Here is a 15,912-nt window from a genome sequence, read left to right as displayed (position 1 = left end):
GATGAGGTTCAGAGATGTGCACCCATATGGATTACACAGCTGGCTTGACCCCAATCCATGCACTCCATCACCAAGTTACTCTGACTCTTACAGGGAGCTTTGGGCTTCCTCCATATATTCTTCTTCGGGTTAGGGTCTTAGACTATATTTTTGGAGCATCCACTAGAGACGGATTCTAGATGGATCTTGGATTTGGCCTAGAAAGGCAGTGCTAAGCACTTTCAGAACATTAAGCATTTAAGGTCAAGGGAAAGGGGGGCAGGTGAGGGAGATGAAACCTGCGTCCTTATTCTAGGACAGGGCTCCTGACTTGTCTTGCATGTGGGAATGACCAGGCAGTGGCCCTGCTCAGTGACATCGGGATTTCTGGGGCTGGGATCCAGGTAGCAGGGAGTTTTTAAGTGCCATGGATGGAATCACTGTCCTAGAGAGATGGCCTCTGTGTCCCCTAATATTATTATTAGGATAATGACATTAACGGTGTTCAAAGTGAAAACTTAAGCAGCCAGGGGTGTTGTGACCGTTATCTTAGGAGACCCTCCTACTCTTCCACCAGCTGAGTCCTGGGTTGCTCTGTGGTTATTTAACACAAGTGAAAAGTAGAAATGAAACCCAAGAATAGATATTAATCAGAAAAAAAACTCTTAAGCAAGAAAGCTAAAAGATAATTTTTGTTAAGTAATGAACACTCGTAAAACAGCAGTGAAATGGTATTAAAATGTCTGATTACTTATTTCTCAGCATTCGTCTGATAACTTAAGCAGCATGAAGCAGTAGTTGCACTTAAAAAAATGACAAGAAAATAGCTATTCATTTTGTCGACAGGGAAGGTTCATTTCCTTTTAAAGATCACTGGTGTCACCGCTTATCACCAGGGTGAGTGTCAACACAGGCATCTTTATGCTGAGATGGTGTCCACAGTTCCTTTGCCTACAGTTCCCGGAGCAAACCTCAGTCCTTCTAGGAGGGGTCTTGGGAGGGGCTGTGGCCTGCCTCCCACCCTAGATCAACGAGGCCCCAAGACCACATATTGCTGCGTGGTGGCTGCTGGGTTTGGACACGTTCCAAAGGAGGCCCGATGTTCCTAGGCTGGGGGTAGCGTGGAGGGAGTATCCACTGGGCCTGGAGACAGACCCCATGCTATTCATTCTGGCTTTGCGTTCGCAGGGCTGGACCCATCTGAAGACCAGGGACAGCTGGGAGTCCTGCCAGCCGTTTTGTCTCTTCCTGCCAGCCCCATTTTCTTCCTGCAGGGAAGGTTCGTGGATGGGGGAAATGCCGCAGGAGTGAAGCAGGGCCACAGACAAAAGTGATGTGTCCTCTGCCCTCTGCCTATTGCACCATATTCCATAAAAAATAAACACATTTGTACTGTTTGTGTATTGCTAATGCTATGGCATTCCAGGCACTGGCAGGCTGCAGAGACAGCTGCACTGTCATGAATCCACCAGAATCCATCCAAGACAGCCTTGTGGGTCAGGATCTTTGGAGCTTCCCTATGGAAGGGTCAGCAGCGCCCATCTGCCTCGTGCTCTACACAGTGCTGTGAAAATGAAATTAAAGGGTAAAAAAAAAAAAAGAAATCCATGGGTAGAAAATCCCAGGGCTCTATGGAGTCGTTTGGCAATAACTTATAGTGTACAGCATTGCACAGGCGTGTCTGCCTGCGAGTCCAGCCCTTGCCAGCCCTGCCTTTTCTGCATCTGCATACCACTGGCCCCAGGTTCTTCCCCTATGCGCCTGAACGAAGCTCATAGGTGGTTGTTCTTGGAGAGGTAGGCGATGAGGGCCACGGCCACGCCCACGTAGATGCCAGTTCCGATCGTGATGGACAGCACAGCCAGGAACAGGGCCCGCCGGGAGCTGGTGCTGGCCTGGTGGAAGTCTCCCTTGGCTACGGCTTTGTTCGTCTGTTGGAGAGAAAGGAGGGAGGAGAAAAGGAAGTCAAGATGAGCAAGTCAGAGCAAATGAAGTGAGTGCAGTGTTCACCTCTGGCGTCCTTCCGGCCTTGAACTTAGCTGACACCAGATAGGGACCCACTCACAGGTCACCGGGCATGCTCCCAGTGTGACGGCGGCTGTTCCATAACTGGTAAGGAAGAAATGGGGGGGGGGGAGCATTGCTCCCCCAGGCTGCAAGGCAGTCAAAACTTAAAAAAAGAGAAGAAAAGAGCCCCCAAGGAATACCTACGGCTGGCAGCACTCTGCCACCAATGTGGGGCCCAGGGCCTCAGGCACCAGGTTGTGAGGGAGAGAAGAGATATGACACGGCCAGCACCCTCATTTCTACCAAAGGATGACCTTTCTTTCATTTGAATAGCACTGAATTTTTGAAAATATGTTCACACTTACCAGATTTAATATTTACAACATAGTAGGGGCGTGAGGAAGGAAATTATAGTTCGCACTTCCCAGAGAGGAAGCTACGGCAGGCATAAGATCATTAAATCAGTTGTAGGATACTTAACACCGGTCTTCAGCTGGTGGCCATGGAATCATGCATTCGTGCCCATCGTCCTTCCTCACCATAGCTGGAGTTGGTAGAATTCATCCATCAATACAATATTTGATATAAGACAATACGCATATTTCTGTTCACTCAGTTGCTTAACAAAGCGTTGATCTGATAACATTCATGTTTCTCGGGGTCATGGAGTGGATGGGAACATGGAGGCTTTGGATGTTGTATCTAGTTGGGTATTTTGTAGCAGACCCCAGGTACCCATCCCCAACCCCTTCCTTTGCTGTCCCCCTCCACAAGTGAGACTAGAAACGTGACACAAGAGTGTGGGACTGTCATGTGCTTCAGTTGTAACCATCCTGAAGGGACCAGCTTAGGAAAATGGTGAATTTGGCTGATGGGAGTGGAGGTTACCATGGCATCCTGACTCCTGGGAGGGTCAAGTGGTGGTGAGGAGAGCTAACCCCAAGCTGGCCGGGGATTCTCTGTGGTCAGGGTAAAGGCAAAGCCCACTCCCCAGGGAGATGTCCTAGATCGTTCTCTGGCCCACCTCCAGAAAGCCAGATTTTCACCAGCTCCCATCTCGCGTGTTATTGGGGGTATTGCTGCATTGTGTAAGCCAGTAGGGGAGTTGGTATGTTGTTTACTCAAACTAAAATATGCCACCGCGTCTGCCACGGACCAAAGGGTGAGACTCAGAGGTAACTCCTGAAATGAATTTCCACCCTCCACAGTTCTGACCCTGACTGATGAGATGTGGAGCTCTGTGTCGGGCTGAGGAGGGACCCTGGTCCACTTGGTGGCCTCTCTTTCCCTACCTGATGGATCCTGGAGGTCAGTTTTTGTCCTCTTCCCCTCATTTTCTGGCTTGGAAGGGGGCTTGGGAGCTCACTGCCGACAGCTCTTGATGAAGCAGAGCTAAGGGAATGCAGAATGGGAAGCCTCCTAGGACAATACTAATTAATTAATTAAGCCTTAATTAGCTGCATTTCATTATCTAACGCAGTGCTCTCAAACACTCTGGCGTCCCATAACGTCATTCCCTGGAACTGCCCTTCCTTAGCCAGGCGGCCACCCTGCATTAGAATGGGGCTTTGCTGCTCTCTCTCATTATCCCCACCCTGAGCCCCCAGGAGAGGAAGCAGATGTGCAGAGAGGAAGGCAGGGCACCCTGGGCACTCCCTCCTCCTGAACACAGGCCCTGCCCGGAGCGCCTTTGTCCCAACTACCGATCTCATTGGAGCTCACGCGATTCCGTAACTATGCTGGTAGTTGCCTTCCTGGCTCAGCCGCAAGCTCCGGAGGCAGGTCCCTGTCTGCCTTGTCCGTGAGGTCTGCCTGGAGCCTGGAGGAATGCTGATGAATGACCAGGTGAGTGGGCTGTACAAGATCAGCTCCCTTCAAACACTTCCAGATGGTCCTGGCCGCAGGTGCACGCTCCTGGGTTCTCCGGTGGCCTCTATGAGGAAGGTAGCGGCACAGGGCAGCCCTGACCTAAGCTCTGGCCCAACCCCACAAAGCTCCACTCTGGTGGGTGCTGAGCCCACAGAGCCAGCACTCTCATCCCCGGGAGCCAGGAGCATCTGCTGGGGAATCAAGCTCCAGCGTTGCCTCTCACGGTCCGAGCTGGGAGAACTGCAGCTACGATTTGTTTCGTTATAGGGCAACAGTTTCAACAGGAAGCGTGTTGTGTTGTCGATGCTATCAGCTGAGATGCGTAAGAAACAGCAAACAGATAGGCCTCCTTGACAAGCAGGCTGCTTTTCAACAATGCCACTCAGTGTCTGCATTTTGCAGAAGCCCCCATGAGGTAGCTGTGCTGTCTGCACTCAACGGACTGGGCATCCTGGTCTAACGAGGTGGTGTCTGGTGCGTCCTTTGTTTCCAACAATGGATCCCGTGGCTACAAAGCAGGTTGCACATCCTTCTGAGAGGGTGAGACCGCAGAGAAGTAGCTCCATTCTGAAAACCTCTGGGCTAAGTCTCCAGGCTCTTCTTGCTGGGCATGAGGGCAGGGATTCTTGTCCTGCGTCCGGGGGTCTTCGAAGCCCTGATGCTGAAAGTAAGACTGTATGTGCATGTGCATTTTTATGAGATGAGGGTCAGACATGTTTGCTGGATTCCCAAAGCAGCCATGTTCCCCGATGCTCTGACTGCTATGTTGGGGCAGGGGGTGGGGGGAGAAGGAGAGGAGGTACCTAGGAACAGAGCCAACCCGTTGTCTCCTGGTAGGGACAAGAGGACAGCACAGGTGCTTCTTGGCTGGAATGAGCAGATGTTGTTTGCTTGTCCTAATTGCGAATCTAGACTTGTCTACACCCTGGTCTGCACAGGCAGCCCATGGTTTGTAATTGAGCATGCTACAGGCACGCTGAGAGTCCGTACTCAGAATGGTCCACGGGTCTCGTCGGCACCAGCTGCACCTGGTCATATGGCTCTGCAGCAGGAGTTCTCGAACCTGGTGCACATTCCAACTGCCAGGGAGCTTTGAGGACTCCTGATGCCCTGGAGGCACCCCCAACTAGGGAAGTCAGGAAGCTCTGGGCTGGGATCTGGCTTCTGTGCCTTTCATGCTCCCAGGTGATTCCCATGTTCAGGCAAGGTTGAGACCAAGGTGGCCAAATGTCCTGGTTTGCTCAGGACTGAAGGTATTCCCGGGACTTGGGACTTTCAGTGCTAGAATAGGGACAGGCCAGGCAAACCGGGATGAGACTCACTGCTTCGCAGGAAGGCATCCCTGGATCTGGCATGGAGAGCATCCTGGTGACCCACATTTTCTGACAGAAGCATCTTTTCATGTCAGCAGGCCCGTGGTAGAGGGAACGAAGCTGGGTGAGTTGGAGCTCAGGAGTGAACTCAGCCTCCTGGAGGGTATCCCCAACCTAAGGTCCACCCACACATTTGGTTGTGGCAGCCGTGTGCCCTCATGGCCTGATTGGTGTGCAAGGTACTGTTTTGATTCCTGCATGTGGACATTTGCAGGAAGGGAAGCTGCCCACATCCTGGGCACTCATAATTTTGTCTTTAGCTTGTGGGGTGTCATTTCCAAAGCTCATTCCCTCTTGACTGGTTTGTGGCCCCCAGGAGTTTACAATTTGCTGGCATTTTATCTCCTGATTGCTTCCTTTCTAACGGCAGCATCGGGCTCACCCCTGTTTGGCAGGGCCAGCGTGCTCTGCAGGTGGGAGCCCTATCCTTAATCCGAGTCTGTCCTCCTGGGAAGATGCCTTTCGCTGTGGAAGGTGATGTGTGCCGAAGGAAATGGAAGGCTTACAGCCCCTCCTACTTGTTCTGAGACATTCAAATGGCTTACTTGATTGGTCTTGGGCTTGTTGGGGGCCCCTACCTTCTGATTTGCCTGCACCTCTCCCACTCTCTCTAAATGCTGCCCACACAGACCCTTCCACGGCACACCTGCTGTGGTCCCTGCACTCTGCCCTGAACCCTGTTCCTGCTCAGCCTCGTCTCCTCCTACCGTGGGGTGGCCTGCCACCAAGGCCCTCCCATAGTGGGGTCAAGGATACTCCCAGCCCAGGCAGTGTGTGTGACTTCACTTCAAATCAAATGCTCCACTGACTTTAAAAGGAAAAGAGGGAGTCCGAGACTCCATGTTCCCATCTGTGCAGTGGGCCCATGGAAGTGAGGCAGGCCTGCTCAGTGGGGGCTCCAATACTGCCTCCTGCCCTTCGCCCTCCAGACCCACGCTCCTCCCACATTTGCCTGCCTGTGGCCGGGGGAAGCTGACCTGGCTCCTTCTCTCTGACCTGGTCAGCTTCTCCGAGTACTGCCCCGCAGCCCCATCAGCCTGGAGGAAGGGATGGGCTGAGCATTTGGGAGGGCCCCAGCACTGATGCCTCCTGCAGGCTCTAACCCCCCACCCCACTCCCTCAGGCCTCCATGTGGTGGTGGCTCTGATGCACCTGTCCCAGTCACTGCACTGTCCTTTGTGGCCCCATGCCAGCCACCTTTGTAAGTCGACCCTCCCCAAATGATCTCACAGGGGTGAGCCATTTCCTGAAGGAAGCAGCTGCAGCTACAGTGGTGATGAAATGTTTGCATCTGCCATGACCTGGCTGTGGGCCTGGAGCAGGCTGTGAGGACCTGACCCATAAGCTCCTTGTCACGGTGAGATGCTTGCTGGTGTCCAGGCACCCAACCCGGCCTGCTCTCTCCTGATGACTGTGCTCGTCATCCACTGCCGAGAAACACATCATCCTCAACTTGGGGGCTTCAGACAGGAATAAGCACTGACATCTCTACCGGTTTCTGGGCGTCAGGATTTTGAAAACTAACTGCTCAGGGGGCAGCTCTGACCTGACCTCAGGGGGCCTGGGTTGTGTCTCCTCAATGTCCTTGTGTTGTGGACTGAAGCAGGCCAGAGGGCTGGAGGGGAGGCAGGTTTCACTTGGTCACAGGGTCCTCCTGCTGGAACCTTCTGGACTCCATGGCCCTGTTCACCTCCAGTCTGCCCGGAGTCCCCTCCTAGGACAGAGGCCTATCCTTGGGGCATCTGGAGATCTGCTCAGGGGGCCCCTGCACGAAGTGCAGCCATGGCTCAGGCTGGCTCCTGCTTGCACAGGGGAATGTAACCTCCCATGAAGGCACGAGACACACACATGATGTCATAGTCCGGGGCTCCTCCAGCCAGAGCAGAATCAAATCGGCACCAACTGATGGGGCAGTGACCATTCTGGCTCCTGGGACTAGGCTAAGAGGCACTCCTCCCCATGAAGCTCATGTTCCAAGGGCAGTTGCCTACAGACAGCTCTCTCTCAGTGTCACCTCTATAACCCCTGAAGGCCGAACTGTGAGGGTCAGCACACTGGACAGAAGGAGGTGTGACACTGTGAGCTGGCCTCTTGGGTTCAGTCTGCAAAGAGCCCTTCCCATTCAGGTCCCTGCAGAGGATAGGAAATCCACCTGCTCCCACTTTGCTCGGGCCTGGGTTTTCCTTCCCTGGCCTTTCTCCAACAGGTCATGAGAGAAGTTTGTTACTATCTTTTTGGTTCTAACCCTCTATATACTACTCTCTGGTCAGAAAGTACAGGTGGCAGGCAAGGTCCTGAGCAGCACCCAGCTGTATCTTCTGTGAGACCCAGACTTGCACCCCTTGGAAGGTGGCTGAGAGTAAAAGTCACACGGGAGGGGCAGCATAAGGAATCCGATCAGAAGTCAAGAAGTCCTCGGGCCCCATGGGGCACCCTGGGGACAGGGCTCAGCGCAGCCCTGACGAGGGAAACGTCCTCCAAACTGGCACCCGGAGGCGTTTAGCCCTTCAACACCCCGCTGGAACACTTCACACTGAGACATTAAATGTGTGCTCTGGTTCTTTAGCTACACAATTACGCGCACTTATCTGGTTGTGAAGATACATAGAAAACCCGACTTTTAAACTAAAGAGCAAAAGGAAAACATTAGTGCTAAAAGTCATGAAAACCACCAGCTTCCTTTCCTCTCTCTTGAGTGGAGGGATTTACACTGAGGAAACAAAAATCATCTCAACAAAGAATGAGCAACCAGGACAAACATGCTTTGGCTAAGCATGAGGTCGGTCAGATGTGCCACGGGGGTCACACCTCCTGATGCTAGGACAGGCACCAAGTCAAACCACCATGTCAGGGAAACACACCATTTATCACAAGGCAGGATGCTTCTTATGGTCAGTTAAAGCTCACTTTGCTCAGGTTTTCATGAGAATGGCCAGCTTGCAGAGGACTGAAGGCAAATTTACATTTCTTGGGTGGCACTTCTTAATGCGTATGCTTATTTATCTATCACATCTCTCTCTGTTGGTGGTGACAGAACCTGCCAAGTGGTAACTTTTAGGGGCTTTATCTGCAGGGACTGGCTTCTCCTTGTGGTCTCTGACCAGATGGGGGTCCTGCTTTCCTCTGATGTTTCCTGTGTGTCCAGGTCCTGCTGTGGCCAGGGATCAGCCAAGCTGTCTGATTCTCCCCCACTTCCTATATGGCTGCCCTTCTTGATGCCCACTCAGCTCTGGGTTTACCTGAGATTTATCTTGGCTTTTGTTGGCATGACCATGACCTTCTTTGTTCACTTCCGCCTGCCTTCCTTCTTCTGCTCACTCACAACAGCTAGAAGTTCTATCTGAGGCTCAACATCACATGAGACGTGGCCCAGGGATACAGCTGTTCATCAGCATTTGCCAATTTTCAGAACAGGAAAGGAGAATTAGATCAGACCTCTGAAGCCCTGTGCCGCCGTGGAGAGGACAAAGGGGTTGGGTGTTGGGAGGCAGGGAAGGGAATCTGAAGGGACCGTAAGCATGCTGTGAGATCCAGGTTCACTCCAGTAGGAGGGTAGGTGTTTGCCTTTCACTTCAGGAGAGCAGCTTAAATGGGGCACTGGGGGGTCTTGTGTGTCCCCTGCGTGGAGGGCACATGCCAATTCTTGCCTGGAGAATCTCAAAGGCAGAGGTGGGCTGGCCAGTGGCGTCTGGGTCGGAGCTGAAAGAAGTGCTGCTCTGTGGGGACAGGTCAGGCTCAGCCATTGAGGACCGGACACAGTGGGCTGCCACAGGAACTGTCTTAGAGCCTGTCCAACAGAGACCAACTGAGGGGCAACCAGACCTCCACAGAAAATGCTGATGGAAAATGTATGGCTTGTCTTGAGCAAAGTACAGTTTGAGGATGCAGAATGTGTGTGGGGTCTGCTAAGAACCCCCCAGAATGCACAGATGGGAAAGAAAACCAGATACATCCTCCAGGCCCAGAGGGCATGAGGCGTGGCATGACAGGCTGAGCTGGGTAAGACTGCTCTATTCCCTATCTGGCCATGCTCACCACGCCTCACTTCAAAGGGGCAGACACCATGGCTGGCAAGCTGGAAGAAGGGGTGGGGGGTAGAAACTGCACCTCTCCTTCCTGGGCACGCAGGCATGTCCCACCTGAGTACAGCTTTTGAAAGAACAGCGCTGCACACCAACGCCCAGGCTCAAATGGAAAAGAGACGCAGTACCAAGCGTTGGCGAGAATGTGGAAGGGCCAAATTCTCATACAGTCCTGGTAGGAGTGTAAATTCTTATCACTACTTGGGGAAAGGATCAGCACTTCTTACAGCTGAATATATGGGCATATTATCCAACAACAAATCTACTCTTGGTAAATACTTAAAAGATATTATTTATATGTTCACTGAAGGACATCTACAAGAATGTTTGTAACAATAACCATCATAATAGCCCCAAACTGGAAGCCAGCCAAATGTCCAACAGCAATACAAGAACTCAATAATAATGGTACCCTGTAATGGTAAAGAAATAAATCTCAGAAACAAAATGTGGAACAGAAGAAGCTGGACACAGGATTCTCTTTACACAAAGTACAAAATATTCTATGCTGTTGGCATAGAGATCAGGTTACTGGATATCTTTGGGGAGGGTCAGTCACTGGAAGAAAGCATGGTTTAAAAAAATCTCTTTCACCCCAAGATACTTTTAGAAATGATTCTACCAAAAATTAAATGACCAGATAAGAACTATTCATAAAGAATAGAGAAACTCATTTTATGAAACTAGTAAAATCTTGATATCAAAACCAAAAAAAAGGAAGTAAGGGATGAGAAAAAGAGATGCGATCTCTCTATAAACACAGATGCAAATCAAGTGAAGGTGTGTTCTGGCTTCCCTCTCCACACTGCTCTTGGGCCTCTGTATTTGCAGTGGACTTTTAAACCCCTCACTCACCTACTATATCCTCATTGGAGCCTTACCTGACGCTATTGAGAGAGGGGCTCCTGGGGGTCTGCTCACCACCCCGGCGCCCTACAGCTGCACATTTCAGGAGCCTGGACAGACTCAGTGCACATTCGCCCAAAGAACAGAGGACGGCGCAGCCTTTTCTCCCCCTGTTCCCAAGTGCAAACACGCTGTGGTCAGAAACTTTTCCATCTTGTCAAGAACCCCCTGGAGACATCCCCATGGCTGACAATCACTGGCCTTATACAGAGTCTACAAGCTGATAAGGAAGATATAAATCCAGGGTGTCCACAAAGGAAATATTTATAGCCACGGCTCCTTGCTGGGCAAGGGAAAGCCTGCCCGGCTCTGCTGCTGAGCGCCAGGAAGGATGTGGCTGCTTGAGCTTGGGCATGAAGCAGTGCTCTGCATGACAGAGGGAGAGGGGTTTGCTGCCCCTCAGGGAATCCAGGAGAGGAGGGGGACGAGAAGAGCCAGGAAGACGGTCAGAGGCTGGGTCAGAGAGGGACTGTCTAGGTGTGTGCCCTGGAGGAGAGCTTTCTGTGATGATGGAGATGTTTTATGTCTGTGTTGTCCAGCATGGCAGTCCCTAGAACACCTGCCTCGTGTGACTGTGGAATCTCTCATGGGGACGTGCACTGGCCCCCGCTAGGTGGTCATCTCCTCTTCTTGAGATGATCTGCAATGTCCCAAATGATCTGGGCTCTGATACTTCACAGATGGGCCAGGAACCTTGTGCCAACATTTCTCTTAGCTCTGGGTTGAGTTTCTTACAAGCTTTGTCAGCGTCTTCACTTCTTTTGGCTGGAAGTGTTTTTTTTTTAAAGATTTATTTATTTATTAGACAGAGAGAGACAGCCAGCGAGAGAGGGAACACAAGCAGGGGGAGTGGGAGAGGAAGAAGCAGGCTCATAGCGGAGGAGCCTGATGTGGGGCTCGATCCCAGAACACTGGGATCACGCCCTGAGCCGAAGGCAGACGCTTAACCGCTGTGCCACCCAGGCGCCCCTTGGCTGGAAGTGTTTGAGGCTCTAGTAAAATCATGATTTTCTCTAAGAGACACCCTGCCGGTTTGTTTCTCTTACACTTATTTTGAGGGTAAGACTGGGTAAGGTCAGATGTTTCCACATTCCACGTCACCCGTGGATCATTTACTCCATTCCTGTTGAGGAGCGGGGGTTCAGGCACGGCTGGGAGAGACTGAGAAGAAAATGCCAGCACCTGCCACCAGCCTCCAAGATTTGTGACAGGCTCCCAAAGACACATGCTGTCTCCAGAACCATCTCTCTGGATATTTATAGCACTTTGGATACTTTATGGCTCATTTTTCCTCTAGTACCAATATCTGTCTGACTGGATTACATTTCTTTGCATTATTACAAAGGTTGTTTCCATTATTTATTACTGTTAACATTTGCTACGCACTGACAAGGTACTCAGAGCTGTACTTGAAGAAGAGACAGACTCCATGTAACATTCTGAATGAAAGCAGCAACATAATTTGGACTTCAGCCACACAGATGGAGAACCTCCCAGAGGCAGGCGTCTCACACCAATCCTCAACACACGTGTTTCTTTCCTCACATGTACTTTGTTCCACGTACGCTTTTATGATTTCCCCCTTCTAAACAACTGTTCTATTTAAGCCATTTAAGACAATGGGTCTTCTGTTGCAAATTCGGTCCAAACAGCAGAAATGAGACTGGTTATGAAACCAATGTACAAGCTCGTGTGGGGCATGTGAACTACCATCATCTCGCATTCTCCGTGCGGATTAGAGAAGCTGCCAAACTCTGGAGAGCGCCCAGCTCCTGAGAGGCCTTCCCAAGGGCCTCCCAGCCTGCAGCCTCTGGCCAGTTGACACTTTCTCCCCCCTAGGCTGGCCTCCGGTCCCATCTTGAGAGAAGCTTGCTGTGGTTTCCCCACACACCTGTTTTGTTTGCCTGTGAGAGGAGGGCTGGAAGACTGGGACTCCTTCAGTGAGAGCCCGGAGAAACTGAGAGGAACCCAGGCAAAATGGGAGCCTCTGGGGAGGGCGAGGGGGACCGTCCACTCTGCCCCGCCTCCCGGTGCCTCCGACCCCCACTTTCCTGTCCAGGGCGCCCCTCTACACTCCTACCCAGTGCCCCAGCCCCTCCTGCTGCTTCTGGGTCACATGTGCTCAGAATGCAGATTGTTAGGGAATGACAGTGATCACAAGATCATAGGAAATTCTATTATTAGGCAGAATTAAAGATGAAATAAACTAAACTCCATTTTTAAAAACTTACTGTCCACCTTCTGTCCCGGGATCCCATCCAAGATACCACATTGCATTCAGATGTCAGGTCTCCTTAGGCTCCTCTTAGCTGTGACAACTTCCCAGACTTTCCCTGTTTTGGACGACCTTGACAGTGCTGAGGAAAACTGGTAAAATACCTTCTATGATGCCCCTCTATTGGGAGTTATCTAAAGGATTTTGGGGAGGAAGTCCACAGAGATAAAGTACCCTTCTAATCACTTCATGTCAAGGTTACATCCTATCAACAGGGCTTATCACTGGGGCTGCTGACCTTGACTGCCTAGCAGAGGTAATATTTGTCAGGTTTCTCTACCGCACACTCTTCTTCCTGCCTTTCCATACTGTCCTCTGTCATAGGAAGTCACTACGCAGCCCACCCTTATGATATGGGACATATGCTTTACTTTCTTCAGGTGGAGTCCCGACATAAAGTATTTAGAATTCATCTATATGAGAGATTCGTGTGTTCTCCCCAAGAATTGATTCATCCAGACATTTATTTATATCAGTTTGGACCCTTGGATATTTACATTATACTTTGGCTTATAATTCAATAGTACATTATTTATTTTGTCACTTTGACCATTGAAAGCTCTTTTAGGCTGGTTCCCGTGTCCCCTTGACATGCTCCCATCCTTTTGCTTTTGGAGCACTTTTTCCTTTTTGTACGATAGGATGCTGTTCCATATTCATCTTGCATATTTCCTGCCCAAATCCTAGAATCAGCCATTTCCCCATGGAGACCTGATCCCTTTTATTGGAAAATGGTGTTAGAAAATAAGATCTGGGCACTGGGTGTGCTTGTCACTCTAGAGGTCTCATTGATTCTGGGCTTTCCCAGCAACAGACCTAGGAATTTATATATATCATAATACACACACACACACACACACACACACACACACACACACACAAGCATCCAGTCCTTGTTGTCTCAAGCCACTCGATACTTAGCTACAGAGCAATAGATCACCAGAACATTCACTACTCTGTCCTAGGTACTGGGTCTTAGTACCAGGATGCCGTGACATAATGACTCTGGTTATCCTCAGTTACAGAGGAGGAAACTGAAGCACAGGGAAGGACAGAAACTTGTTCGAAGTCACACTACTGTTAAAGTGATGGATTTGAAACCTGTAAGTCTGACTCTAGAGGAATGCTCTTGCATTAAGCTGTGCTGCCTCCCAAAAATGCTCAAAAATACTTTAAAAAGGAAATGAAAGAGAAATTAACCCCCTCAACCACACCACCTGGGATCACTGTAGTCAGATGGATGAAGCTGTGTCAGCGGGCTTCTCTCCTGGTTGGTGGACTGAGCCTCTTGTTAGAACAAGGAAGCCAAACCATCTTTGAGCACCCTTGCTCATTATAGTTCTCATTATTGCTTCAGTTGAAAGCATCTGCACCCTGTGGGATGTGGATCATCTGAATAGGAATGTCGGCCCATTTACCCAAAACACAGATGAGCAGACCAAATAGCCTGCGTTCTAACGGTGAGCCAGCTTTCCCACGCTGCCAGTAGGGATGTTGATGGATGAATAGGCGCCATCTGTTCCTGTGGCTGCAGCTCCCCCGAAGCAGCTCAGCAAGGAAAACCAGCACGGGGCTCCAGAGAGGGTGAGAAAACGGGAAGGAAAGGAAGAAGGAGGGAGAAAGGTCTCCCCATTATGTGAGGTGAGCCCTCAGCCTTGAGCAGTCTCTCTGGCAAATTAGATGTCTGCACTAGCAGATGGTCCTGCTGCCCCTCTGACCTACAAGCTGCAGGTCTACACCTGGGCTCAGAAAGGGGGGCCAGGGGAGAGAGAAGCTCATACCACCAGTATATATTGCTACCACTAAATTTATCTTGTATTTGCAGGGCTGAAAATTCCCAGCAAATCCTCATGTGACGCCATTTCAACAGTCTTAGGAACCAAAATATTCAGACCCTGGGTACCTCCTCCCCAACCCAGTGGGCTGTAATGAGAGCACCTGGTGCTGGTCAGCTGCAGAGGACAGGCTTCTTTCTCCAACACTGGCTGGCAGGAATCAAGGCACCCTCAAGCCAAGCTTGAACCTTAGCTGGGGATGGATCTTAGTGTGTAACCTTGCTGTACACAGAGCTGCTTCCATCTGCCTTAGCCTCCAGGAAGCTCCCCTGTCCACATCTGAGCTCTTTCCAGTCAAATTCGATGTCAGAGTAGAGACCTGACCTTTGAAACCCAGCATCTCATTTTGAAGCCCCAAAATTCATGTCCAAATACTATTCTGAGGAACCCATATGTCCCCTCTGATGCTGGGAGGTCCTGTGGACAGACCAGGGACCGTGTATACACCCCGGTTCACCACTAAGCTGTATTGCCTGCATACAAGGATGGTTTTAAATTACTGGCATTTGGGGACTTTAAAAAATTTCCCCTATTCTTTTAAATCCAATAAAAGCAGATTTTCTGTCTTTGTTTTTGAATCCATTCCAACCAAGCAGATTCTCATTAGCTTGCCTCCGACATCCGGCACTTCATTAGAAGGTCTAATAAAGAAGTTAACATAAGCGAATTTGTGATTTTGCACTCTGCTCCCAGTTGGGGAACCTGGGGGACGAAGGTGAGGAGTTGGTGTGCATGTGGGCAGAGTGAATGATGGTGATTTCTCCACAGCTTGAAATCCATGCATCTGTGCTGAAACGGGGTGATGCAGTGGAATAAAGGGGACTCTGTCTACTGTGTATTCATATCACATCAAATCATGTCTCAGAGGCAAACATTCTCAAAATAGGGAAAGGAAAAGCAGCGTTATAGAAACATCCTCTTTGAACCAAACATTTCCCGAAATGCAGCACAGGGGATGTGGCCCAACAGGCATTTGTGGGAAAGAACAGGCACTTTTTACTTCACGTTGAAATATCAGAATTCTTCTCAAATGATAGCTCTCAAGGACTCAGGGGGAGCAGGAGACATGTGGACACCTTTCAGAAAATAATCCCAGTTATGATGGCTGGTCCAGCTGGAACCTGGTTTCCAAATGGAAATTCCCTTTTTCATTTGGGATTTAAAAAGCAAAACAAAACAAAACGTGGGAAATAAGTGTTTTATACTCGTAATTAGGTACATGCAAGAGAGGCCTGTGGGAGGTTGGGGAGGGACTGGAAATTTGTATCTTAGCTTTGGCTGCTGTAACATAGTACCATAGACCTGGGGCTCATCTTTCTCACAGTTCTGGAGGCTGGAAGTCTGAGATCAGGGTTCTGGTGAGGACTCTTCCTGGTTTGCAGATGGCTGCCTTCTTGCTGTGTCCTTACATGGAGGAGGGAGAGCACTCTAGTCCTTTTATCCCTTTAGGAGGGCACTAATCCCATCACGGGGCTTTAACCCCATGGCCTCATCCCAACCCAATACCTCTAGAAGGCTCCACCTCCCAAATGCCATTGCATTGGGAGTCAGGGCTTCCACATTTGGATGTGGGGACACAAACAGTC

General features: G+C 50.3%; 1 protein-coding gene across 2 annotated transcripts in view; it reads right to left on the bottom strand.

The window, feature by feature from the left end:
• Positions 1-664: 664 nt before the first annotated feature.
• SYNDIG1 (synapse differentiation inducing 1) overlaps positions 665-15,912 on the bottom strand; it is a 185,601-nt gene continuing 170,353 nt past the window's right edge. For both annotated transcript variants that reach the window (XM_045770939.2, XM_087853782.1), the window contains exon 4: positions 665-1,910. In XM_045770939.2, coding sequence (XP_045626895.1) covers positions 1,752-1,910 — 159 coding nt within the window. In that variant the 3' untranslated portion in view covers positions 665-1,751. The remainder of the gene's footprint in view (positions 1,911-15,912) is intronic.

This window comes from Ursus americanus, chromosome 22, assembly GCF_024610735.1.
Source record: "Ursus americanus isolate L20-20 chromosome 22, mUrsAme1.1.p, whole genome shotgun sequence".
Lineage (NCBI taxonomy): Eukaryota > Metazoa > Chordata > Mammalia > Carnivora > Ursidae > Ursus > Ursus americanus.
Note: the sequence above shows the minus strand (reverse complement) of the source record. Positions and strands in the feature narration are given on the sequence as shown.